Consider the following 12030-nt stretch of genomic DNA (forward strand, 5'->3'; position numbering starts at 1 on the left):
CTCTACTTTTTTTCATTCAACCCGCAGGCTGAATAAAAAAATAGAGCAGATTCCTCCATAAACACTTAGGAGCATGTTGATCAAGGAATCCCGCTGTTTGCCTTGTATTCTGACAGCGGCCACCAGCTTCTATCAGAATATCTAAACAGGGCCAGCAGCTCATTGGTTGCCGGCTCTGATCGTATGAAGATTTTCCGGCCAGCTGATCAAGGGATGCCCGCTGAGAGGGTGCTGACAGCGGCACGAATTTCGGCTGGTTCCTCAAAAAGTGGCCGGTATTCGCACAGTGTATGGGCACCCTAAGTTTTTTAAATTCCTGGACTTCGTCTTTAAAGCAGAACTCCAGGTACCTTTTTTCGTAAACCCTTGTTTACGTTTTTGTCTAGGCTCAAACATAAAAAAAGTTATACTCACCTGATCCTCAAAGTCAGTTCTTTGGAGATTTTGGATAAACAAACCCCTCCCCCCCATACATTCATTGGATTTTGTGTGGTCAGAGAAAAAATTTCCAACCTGACAGTATGAAAAATCTCATTCACATTAGCAAAAAAAAAGATCGGTGCTGTACCATCAACTGTTCGACCTTCATTCGGAAGATCGTTTGCGTACGGTTTCCGAACGGAAATCTAACAATGCATGGCCACCTTTAGACCCTTTTGCCTTCTCTCCCTCCAGTGCAGTGGTCTAAGGTCCTTAAGTTATCATGTTCTATACACTGTGTATAGGATGTGAGGACGCCAAGGGCACATCCCATCACTGCAGCAGAGGAAGAGACAGGCTGGAGGGAGCAATGTCACAACCGGCTGGCTCCAAGGATCTGGTGAGTATAACTTTATTTTTGACTCAAGGCAAAACACTTGCACTTAACCCTTGCATTGCTGGGGTAGCCCCACTGCAAGGGTTAATACAACCGTTCCCCAGAGTTCTGTTTTAACCTAAAGGAGATGGTACAGAGATTGTACAATCAGATGGAGCAGTGGTCCCATGACAGGCCAGGTGGGTGCAGAGGATGCTGCGGCCATGATCATTCCAGTCTCTGCAGCACTAGCTGGGTTTGTGTGACGTCAACCGACATCCATCCAAGGAGGAGCGAAGCATCTCTCTCCCTCCCATACCGGGCAGCAGATGCTGATGCTGATGAGGTTACTAGAGAGCCAGGGAGACACAGTCAGAGAAACTTTTATTTTCACAGACAGTCCCGGCAGCCTGTGCGCAGTGCCTCCTCTACACGGTGCCTCCTCTACATGGTGCCTAGGATGAGCTGCCGCTAGCGACTCAAGCACTGCTGAGCGGATCAGAGCAGCTACATCTCTCCCCCTTGTAAATCAGTGTGCTGGGGGGACAGAAATGAAGGTGCTGAGTCACTGATCACCCTGTGATCACCGCTTCAGAAGATCCAACCCCCCCACCAGACGTGTACACCGCATCTGCTGCTGTGCGCTATTCTGGACCGACCGATCATCACATCACGATGATCGCCGCTGCCTTCCTGGTCTTGCTGAGACCATACAGCATCCAATGTGCCCTTCTCTTACTCTTCCTTATGCTGGGGACCATTGCCACGATCTCCTTCCTCTGCTGCTGGCATCGCAAGCTTCAGAAGAGCAGGCACCCCATGAAGACAGTGTTCAGCTACAGACCGAGGAGCAGAGGTAGGACATGTAAGAAACCATTTTTAAATGATTCTGTGTCTGTCATGTGATGTGTGACCTGTCACTCAGTCATGGAGTGCCCATTCACAGGGCGATCAGAGGAGGACAGGCATGTCTGCTGAGTTACCATAGCTTCCATGGAGGAGGAGGGGGTGATGGGATGAAAACATTCATTTATTTCAAGTCTTGTCCTCTTCCATGGCTGCTGGGAAAGAGGAGGTGGAGGAGGGTATGGTGTACATGTGGCAGTCTGATTCATCTGGCATCCAATTTTAGGAGAATCCTAACAGGACTGCGGCAGACTTGTCTCCACCCATCCTTCAGGAAAGTGGAGGGAGATGAGATGTTGGGACAGTGTGTGTGAGTGATCAGGAGGGGGTCAGTGACAGCAGCTCCCCCACCTTAGTATTCACTCCTTTCCTCCTTCAGCCTCAGCTATGCCCTTGCCAATGTAGTGCGTGTTTTCTAAGAGGATTGACAGATAATCCTTATGAAAAGTGAAGGATTGGCACTGATTGTGGTTTTTTTTTCCCTTCCAGATGCCATCCTGAGATCTCATCACTTTCGCTCAGAGGTAACTATCTCCAGTCATCAAAGCAGTGACAGAAGTCTTGTATATAGTACACTACTCATGTGTATTCAGCTTATACCGACAAGCACAGTGCTGTATTTAGGACAAGCGACTTCCTGCGTAATGCTCTGATTTAAAGAAGAACCCTGGGCAAAATTATTATTAACCCCTGCAGTGGGGCTACCACTGCCCTGCAAGGTTTAAGTGCTCAATTTGGTCTAGGGAGGAAAATAACACAGTTATACTAACCTGATCCCCGTAGCCGGCTTGCTATTCAGGGCTGGATTTCCATTTTGGGCGCCTGTAGGCAGTGCCGAAGCTGGGTGTGTGGATGGAGAACTTCTCCCTTTGGGGGTGGCAGCTCTGAGATTTTGCCCCGGGTGACAGAATGTCTAGCTTCCCCACTGCCTGTAGGCATAACTGGAAATCTGTTTAGCCTGAGCTGGCGCCCCTACCTGCTGCGGGACCTGCCGGCTTTCACGTATGCAGAGAAGGATCCCAGTGGCGTCAGGTAAGGCTGCCCTTAAATGCCTGTCTGCATCAGACAGGCATTTTATAGAGCAGCCTTACGCAGTGCCAGGGTCCTTCCCCAGCGTTTGTGGAAGCCAGTGGTTCCTGTAGGCGCAACTGGTCTTGGAACAGTTGTGCAGAATCCTTGCTATTGGCGGTGTTGTATCTTGACACAACACCAGGAATGAGGCAGAACAGGTACCTGCACGGCACCCCTCTATGTAGGGCCCCTGTAGACACATGCCTACTATGCCTAATGGTAAATCCAGTCCTGTTGCTATTAGACCAGTCCCTGGAGACTCTCTCCCCCTCCTCTGCAGTGGTCTAAGGTCCAGTAAATCATCATGTTCTATACAGAGTGTAAAGGATGTGAGTACGTCGATGGACATTCCATCACTGCAGAATTGGAGGAGACAGGCTAAAGGAAGCGCTGTGACAGCTTGCCACCGTGGAGCTTCAAGTGAGTATATCTCGGTTATTTTGCTCCCTAGACCAAAACAATAACCCCTGCATTATTATTATTATACAGGATTTATATAGCGCCAACAGTTTGCGCAGCGCTTTACAATATAGGGAAGACATTACAATCACAAGACAAGATGGTAAGGAGGGCCCTGCACCTGAAGGCTTACAATCTAAAACATTATGGGGGTAGTCCCACTGCAAGGGTTAATAATAATTTCCCCAAGAGTTCTGCTTTAAAGTGACATGATTACTTACATGTGGTATCACTCTTTGCATGTCTTGCCCGATTTAGCCAATGGTATCTCAAATAATAATAATCGAGGGAATCACTGAATATCACCAGTTATAGGATTCATTTTTACATTAGGTAAGCTCAGTGTATGAGAGAAAATAAGAAATAATACAGCCTGCTGGGGAAGACCCTATCTGAAGACCAGTCACATCTGCTCTCTCTCCTTGTGCAGGGTGAGTGGTCTGGTCTTTACCCCTCCTGTAGTTTTCTGCAGGCAGCCTGTAGTCATTGGAGCCTTCTGGGCCCTTCGAACAGCTCTGCTCTTTGCTCAGGCTATGTGCACACAGTGGTATTTTACTAAGTGATAACTGTGTTTGCAGAGGCATTTGGTGCACAAAACGTGGATTTATATCATTTGTAACTATTGAAAAAATATACTTAAATGAACGTTTTTATGATCAAAGTTCAGGTTCAAAGAGAAGCTCTATTTATTTTAAGCCCTCATTCACACTAGAAAAGGCCGGCACGTACAGCTCCGTGCTGCGTGCACGGCCGTATCGGGAAGGACAGGTGCTGTGTGTGATTAGTACGCAGCCCCTGTCCTTCTCTATTGGAAGGACGCTCACCTCAAGGTCAGATCTGTGCGGGTGAGCGTACTCGTACGCTGACAGGATGGATCCTGTCTGCGTCCGAGCCGGGACACCCGCACCCGTACGGACCTGCTCTTGAGGTGAGCGTAGGGGGCGTATGGTCACGTACTCCCATAGAGAAGGACAGGGGCTACGTACTAATCACACACAGCACCTGTCCTTCCCGGGAGCTGCCCGATATGGCCGTGCACGCAGCACGGAGCTGTACATGCCGGCCTTTTCTAGTGTGAATGAGGACTAAACATTAACCCTTACAGTACGGCTACCTCCGCATTGCAAGGGTTAACTGCTTCTTTTAGTCTAGTCGCCGGCATTCAGAAGATATACTCACCTGATCCTGAGTCCTGCGATGGTGAGTGCTCACCTCTCTCCCCCTCTTCTCCAGCTGTAGTATGTCCCTCTGCGTTCTCACATCTAATGCAGCTGAATGGCCCTACATTACACGTGATGATGTCAGTGGGGCTTAGAATGCCCTGAGCCTCAGGTAGAAGTGGCTGTCGGCACCGGTCTAACAGCTAGGCAGGATTGAGGATCAGATTAATATGTTTTTTTTATATGCGCCCCTTGATGGAAATGAGCAGATAACACTTGCAGTGTAGGGGCAGCCCCACTGTAAGGGTTACATTTTTATTTTTTGGCGTTGCACTGTAATATAATAAAAATCAGTAACCCTTGGCAACCCATCATTTTTCGCTGATTGAACTACAGTACACTAACTTGGTTGCAATGCGTTAATACACATAATCATTGCTATTTACTCTAAATGAACCCCTTAAGTACAGAAATATAGGAGCTTCTATTGCTGGCTTGTTTTTAGAGGTCAGGGCTTTGAGGCTGCCATCCTGGATCTGTCTGTATTGCCTAGTAAACCACGGCTCAGAACAATAATGCAGAAAAGGGGGTTCAGACTTCATTAATTGCATTGTTGATCCAGGTCAGCGAATGTCTAGTAAATATCGGAGCAGGATGACAGGCCCAGTGGCTTTACACTATACTGCCAAAAGTATTAGGACGTCTGCCTTTACACGCACATGACGTTTAATGGCATCCCAGTCTTAGTCCGTAGGGTTCAATATTGAGTTGGCCCACCCTTTGCAGCTTTAACAGCTTCAACTCTTCTGGGAAGTCGTCCACAAGGTTTAGGAGTGTGTCTATGGGAATGTTTGACCATTTTTTGAGGTCAGGTACTGATGTTGAACGAGAAGGCCTGGCTCGCAGTCTCCGCTCTAATTCATCCCAAAGGTGTTCCATCAGGTTGAAGTCAGGACTCTGTGCAAGCCGGTCAAGTTCCTCCACCCCAAACTCGCTCATCCATGTCTTTATGGACCTTGCTTTGTGCACTGGTGCGCAGTCATGTTAGAACAAGAAGGGGCCATCCCCAAACTGTTCCCACAAAGTTGGGAGCAGGAAATTGTCCAAAATGTCTTGGTATGCTGATGCCTTAAGAGTTCCCTTCACTGGAACTAAGGGTCCAAGCCGAACCCCTGAAAAACAACCCCACACCATAATCCCCCCTCCACCAAACTTTACACTTGGCACAACGCAGTCAGGCAAGTACCGTTCTCCTGGCAACCGCCAAACCCAGACACGTCCATCGGATTGCCAGACACAGAAACGTGATTCATCACTCCAGAGAACACGTCTCCACTTCTCTAGAGTCCAGTGGCGGCGTGCTTTACACTACTGCATCTGATGCTTTGCATTGCACTTGGTGATGTAAGGCTTGGATGCAGCTGCTCGGCTATGGAAACCCATTCCATGAAGCTCTCTATGCACTGTTGCTGTGCCAATCTGAAGGCCACACGAAGTTTGGAGGTCTGTAGCTATTAACTCTGCATACAGTTTGGCGACTTCTGCGCACTGTGTGCGCTTTAGCATGCGCTGATCCCGCTCATTTTACGTGGCCTACCACTTTGTGGCTGAGTTGCTATAGTTCCCAGTCGCTTCCACTGTGTTATAACACCACTAACAGTTGGCCACGGAATATTTAGTAGCAAGGAAATTTCACAGAACACCTGAATCCAATGGTTTGGAGAGGTGTCCCAATACTTTTGGCAATAAAGTGCATCTATAAATACATTTATCATATATGCTTCTGAAACTGTCCAGAGAATTATGTAGTAAGAGGGAAGTCTTTTTTTCTGGGTTAACCACAACCGATTTCCTTTTTACTTTTTTTATACTACTCACCTCCATTGTGATAGTCATTGGTCCTGCTATTGATAAAATATCTTAATTCATCTGACTGCTACAAGCAGATGTATCATCAATAGAATTAATTGCAACAAATAGTATTGGATAAATCCAAAAACTAAATGTTTTCTTGGTGATGTCTTTCTTTGCTGCCAAGCTAGAGAAATAATACTGGTGTGTGAAGCCATTCCCCCAATAAATGATATATGGACTATAAGTAAGTGGGCTTCCAGGAAAAGCTATATATTACTATACATGCATGTAGAAATACTGTATGTGTGCAGGCTTTTGTGTTGTAAGCAAATCACGCTAAACATATCTTGTATAATGCCAAGCTTCTAGGTCACAGGCCTTCTTATGTTATCTACGTATATATTGTAAAGCGCTGTGCAAACTATTGGCGCTATATAAATCCTGTATAATAATAATGCAGGGTAAGTATTTGCATTGACACTTTCTACATATGGTACACATGACATTATAGAGGTCCAGCTGTTATAGAAGATACCTAGGGCTGGAAAGTCTTAGTTACTCTATCACATTGTCATTGCACGACAGAGAAAGGTCCTAATGTATCTCAAGTCCCCTTCCCCTTTTAAAGGGACCCTGTCATCAACTTAAAAAATTCCAGGTATAAGTACCAAAAAATCAGAAAAATACAGAAAAGTATTAGATAGAAAATATACAGAAAGTAGTATAAATGCACATTTGCAGTGTTGTCCTTTCCTTAAATAGCTTTTTATTTACTTGCAATGTGGCTTTGAACTCACTGGAAAATTTGACTAGTCCCAGAGAGTCAATTTGCGAGCCCAGCCTCCTTCTCCATGCATGTCATTGCCCTCTGCTCTTCTGGGAGTGTTTAGTTACTCTCTGTGTTGGTCCAGCTCCTCTGCCCCTCCCTTCACCCCTACACAATCTTTTATGTAGCTGCCAGGGGGAGTGAAGGAGAATATTGCAGAGTGTCACTTGAGTCTGCAGAGACTGCTGACATCATATCTTATATAGCAGTGCCCAGCAGCATTCTCCCACCTTTTGGATGTCTACAAAACAAAAACTTTTATAGGTAAATAACATGCATAAAATATGTTATAATTTTATGGGAAGATTTTTGTTGAAATAAATGGTCCGGCGACAGGGTCTCTTCAAATATTCTTTACAGCAAAAGAGGAATTCTTTCCTACATAAATCTTTAAGGTATTATTGTAGTTTACCTAATATTTGTAGAAGCCCCTCTAAATGTAGATGTTCACATGACATGTCAACAATAAACTAAAAAGTGATACTTACATTTAATAGTTTTTATGCACCAATATTTTATTCTTAGAGAGACAAACAGCACAAAGATATTAAAACCAATACAACTTAATCAAGTCTGGCATGATAATTCACAAACAAGCACTGACAATACAGCTATTTGTATGGGACTACAGACATCTTGCCTTCGGTCTTTGTCTTTCCAAGCTGCAGAAGTGCAACTAAAAGTGGTGAAGAAAAACGCTATTAATATAATATGATGCATTCAATCTATCAGATGGTGTTCCATCTATAGCAATGGATTTGGCATTGTACTAGTATGTTATTTGGAAATATCTATGCGTTGAATATATAACCCTACCTTGATACTTGGAGTTTACATCATACTACAACCATGATTGTGGCCTTTATGGACAGCAGTCAGTGTTTAAATGACAATGCCTGTTTCATGTATATATCCAATACATACCCAGGATACAAGAATCAAGGGGGTATGTAGGATTTCCCGTTGTAATGCACTATTTTTGGTTGCTCCATTTTTTTTTGGACCATTAGTTTGTGTTCCATTGAGGGCATGCAATTTTGTATGAGTCTGCCATTGAAAGCGTTATGATTTTAGATTTGACACAAATCTTGGTTCTCTTTTTTATAATTGACAATTTGTATTGAAGTTTTATACAAAGAAAGAAGACACAATATTGGTTGACTGTCTATGGAAAAATAAAAGATTCCGTATACAATGGGTTTGGTTCTCTTTCTATAACACTTAGGCCCCATTCACACTGAGCAACGAGTGATATTGAGTGATATTGTGCGACGAGCGATATTGAGCGACTTTTACCTATTGGGCTGTATGCAATCAGGAGCAAAATCGCTCAAAATCGCTCGAAAAAAGGGTCATGTCGGAGCTACAAGCGATATTGAGCGATATTGAGCGACGAGATGTGAACAGCTCCATTGAAATGGATTGGTGAAGCTACATAGATCGATATCGCGTGGAAATATGAGCGATATCGCTGCAAAAATCGCTTAATAAATCGCTCAGTGTGAATGGGGCCTTAGGGGTGTATTTATAGAAAAAAAATCCCAGACCCACTAGGGAGAGAAGAAATCTGTTAGAATTTTACCTGTCATTACTGACCTTCTGGAAATGCCAGTTGTCTGACTGTAATGCTGACGCATTTTCTACGTTTGCTACTCGGATTTAATGAAGCCAGACAACTAGCGTTTTCACAAGGCTGTCAGCAGTGGCAGTCCACACATTTTTTTCTTAACAGGTGCACAGTGGTGGTGGGCAGTGTTGGCTGTGCATTGTGTACTGTTTAGCCAATGGTATCTCAGAGAAGTCTGTAGAGAGACAAAAAGCATTTTTTCAAGCCAGGTAGGGCAACCTTTGGCAATTCAACAAATACGGCACTATAGCTGCAGTATGGCAGGGTCTGCTCTTACTTGAATCGCTGCTACCCTTGCCAAGCTTAAAGAACAGTTATGGTATGTTTGCAGTGAATACAAATTTTAGCTGTAATTGGAAAGATTACCTGAAAGTTATTTTATGTGTTGCTTGCATTTTTATATGCCTACTGTATCAGGTTTTCATTATTAATTATTCTGATTATATATTTGTTTTTTGTTGTCTTTGCTTTTTTTGTGGCTACCTGCTTAAATCGGCAGACTGATGTTATTGCACCGAGAAAGCAAAATGCTAAAGTACCATCACCCTGCAGTGCTATTAAGCGGAAAACATGACCTGTGCATATTTAATGAAAACATATGGCTGCCCTCATATACATATATAATTACGGACAAAACATATAATAGTTTTTCAGAATATTTATACATATTGATAACTTTATTTGCAGTAGGATAATCACAATCACAGGCATAGGTTAAAAAACAAAAATTAAACAGTCTACAAATTACATTAAAGATAAATAAATATGAAAATGAAAAAAAAAACAAAGGGCTTCTTTTCAGTCAGAGTGGTTAAATGTTGGAACTCTCTGCCACATGCAGCAGTATCAGCAGAGAATATTGAATCATTCAAAAATCAATTAGATACTCCCCAAAGAGCCTGTAACATACAGGGGTACAGGGACTGTTAAAAACTAAGACCACACAGGGACTCATATATACACATGCACTTACAACACACACACAGACACACAAAGGTTGAACTTATTATAATTATATAACAATGTAACAGTCTTAAAGTATCTTATTTATTTCATACTTTGTCATAGGGTTGGAAAGTCAAGTTATTGTCAGGAAAAATATCATATGGCATGGGATTGCTTGCACCTACCATGGTGAATACAATTAACTAAGCTCACCATATTACCGTAATAGTGAAATAAACACACTATATATAGGGAGCAGAATTTAACTAATCATGAAAATTAACATTTTCATTTAACACCAAAACTTTCAAGGCTAAATAAACAATAACAACAAAACCTACTGATTCAGACTCAAACAATCGGAGAGTAAAAAAAAAAGTATTACATATTAGTCATTATGAATGAAACGCATAGAAGTGGGTGACATAATGGCCAAAGACTAAACGTCTACAATACAAAATACAATGTAAGATAATGAGAATAGGGTGGGTGGGAACTCCACCTCCTATCCATTTCACATGCAGCAAGTTATTAATTATTAGGTAATCCATCTCCCTACATACTGCAACTTGAGACTGTCAGCAATCCCCTGAAAGATACAAGACAACCAGAAAAAAGCCCAGAAGCTCATAGAAATGTTACCACACTTACTTTCATCTCCCTACATACTGCAACTTGAGACTGTCAGCAATCCCCTGAAATATACAAGACAACCAGAAAAAAGCCCAGAAGCTCATAGAAATTTTACCACACTTACATAATAAATAAAATACCCCTGCTTTCTTGAGGTGTATAACGCCGTATATATTGTTAACCTCAGAAATATAAATGTCATATATAAAGGAAAATTACAAATTGAAAAATGAAGCCATGGCCCTTCTATTATCTGCGATGGGTGATGTTGTCAATCACTGGCAACTATAATATTGGTCATACTGTACCCCTTGCTGTAAGATCAATATTAGAAGGTACAGTGATGGTTTGGGACAGGATAAACAAAACTCTGCAGAGGAATATGTGCAGGAACATTGTGGGGTCTGCTGAATTCCATGTGGGTGCACCACTTTCATTGTCTGCCTTAATTTTTGGCTTAACAGGCTGTTAACATGCTGACATAAATAGGTTTAAAGTAATTTTTCTTATTAACGTCAGTTGAAAGAGCCAGGCCAAAAATTCTCGGCCGAACAGTAACTGCAGCCAATAAGCAGTCACTGTTCAGGTACTCTTACTCAGGTACTCTTGCAGCGGCAAGCATGTTGCCGTCAGAATACAACAGCTCAGCATCTGAGCTGCAGTCGATGCAGCAGGGGTGGGGGTTTGGGGAGGTTTGGTGGAGCTCTCCTCACCGCAGGGGTCTGTGTTCTATCCAATTCCCGCTGGGAGCAGCTGGGATCAGAGGGGACACAGAGCCATTGAAACACTGGCTCCAAGTACGGAGGAGAGAACTAGGGAGCCCAAAGCAACTAATCGGTAATGAACATTGTTGATAACTATTGTGGATATCGATTATTATCGATTAGTTGGTTGCAGCCCTAGCCTAGTGCTCACTATAATTCCATCAGACTCCATCTTCTCTTGCTTCAAGAGTATCTGGCTTGTGTTTTGCCACGTCAGGTTTTTCTCTTCTTCACCCTCTTTGTTATAGTCTCTATTTTACCATCTGGATGAATTTACTGTCCACCACTGGTCAGTCTGTTATTGGTCTAAGCACCTAGTTCTCTGTCTCCCCTTATCAGGGCTATTACACATGCCTTAGATGCTATGTTACAGCTCCTGCCTGGCAGCACTTGGTGTCTAAACCGCTGATACTGGAAAATTCTCCAGCCACTCTGCTAATTACATTTAATTCCGATCAGTAGCCATAATGAAGCAAGACTAGTTTTTTTTCTTGAAAATAGCACCCACATATTAATTATCTTTTTAAACAGTTCATTGTCAGTTTTAGTATAACTTTAGTATCAAAAAACAATTATTTTTCTAAATGAACAAATGTTAATTATAGAATTATATGTAGAACCTGTAAAATGAAACCCTTTACTAGCTTCAATTCCTGTTTAAGAATTGTCTCCTGCCAAGTTGCTTGGCTGCAGAGTGGCAATATAGGAACTGATCTGGCGAAACAATCCAGAAAAACATGTTCTGCCCCCATAACTAACACCCACTGCACGGCCTGTAAATAGAACGTTGTTGTGGATGGAGGCGTGTTGGTGGCTGCACTTTTCTAAGTTACAGTAGCTTCTGCACACGGTGGCTGCAAACATTCCCCTGTTGACTCTCGTAGGCTGTCAATAGGAGAAACTAGAAGTGATTGCCTACAGAAAGCCTTTAGTTTGTACAAGCAATAAATATATTTCACAATATGGCAAGTCATCAAAAATACAAACAT

The 12030-nt window shown here is 43.1% G+C and overlaps 1 protein-coding gene across 1 annotated transcript in view; it reads left to right on the forward strand.

Moving 5' to 3' along the window:
* The first annotated feature begins 1464 nt into the window (after positions 1–1464).
* DST (dystonin) overlaps positions 1465–12030 on the forward strand; it is a 404726-nt gene continuing 394160 nt past the window's right edge. Inside the window, exons 1-2 of the mRNA XM_018560544.1 lie at positions 1465–1652; positions 2192–2226. Coding sequence (XP_018416046.1) covers positions 1472–1652; positions 2192–2226 — 216 coding nt within the window. The 5' untranslated portion in view covers positions 1465–1471. The remainder of the gene's footprint in view (positions 1653–2191; positions 2227–12030) is intronic.

This window comes from Nanorana parkeri, unplaced genomic scaffold (genome assembly GCF_000935625.1).
Source record: "Nanorana parkeri isolate BGI_ZX_2015 unplaced genomic scaffold, ASM93562v1 scaffold464, whole genome shotgun sequence".
NCBI lineage: Eukaryota > Metazoa > Chordata > Amphibia > Anura > Dicroglossidae > Nanorana > Nanorana parkeri.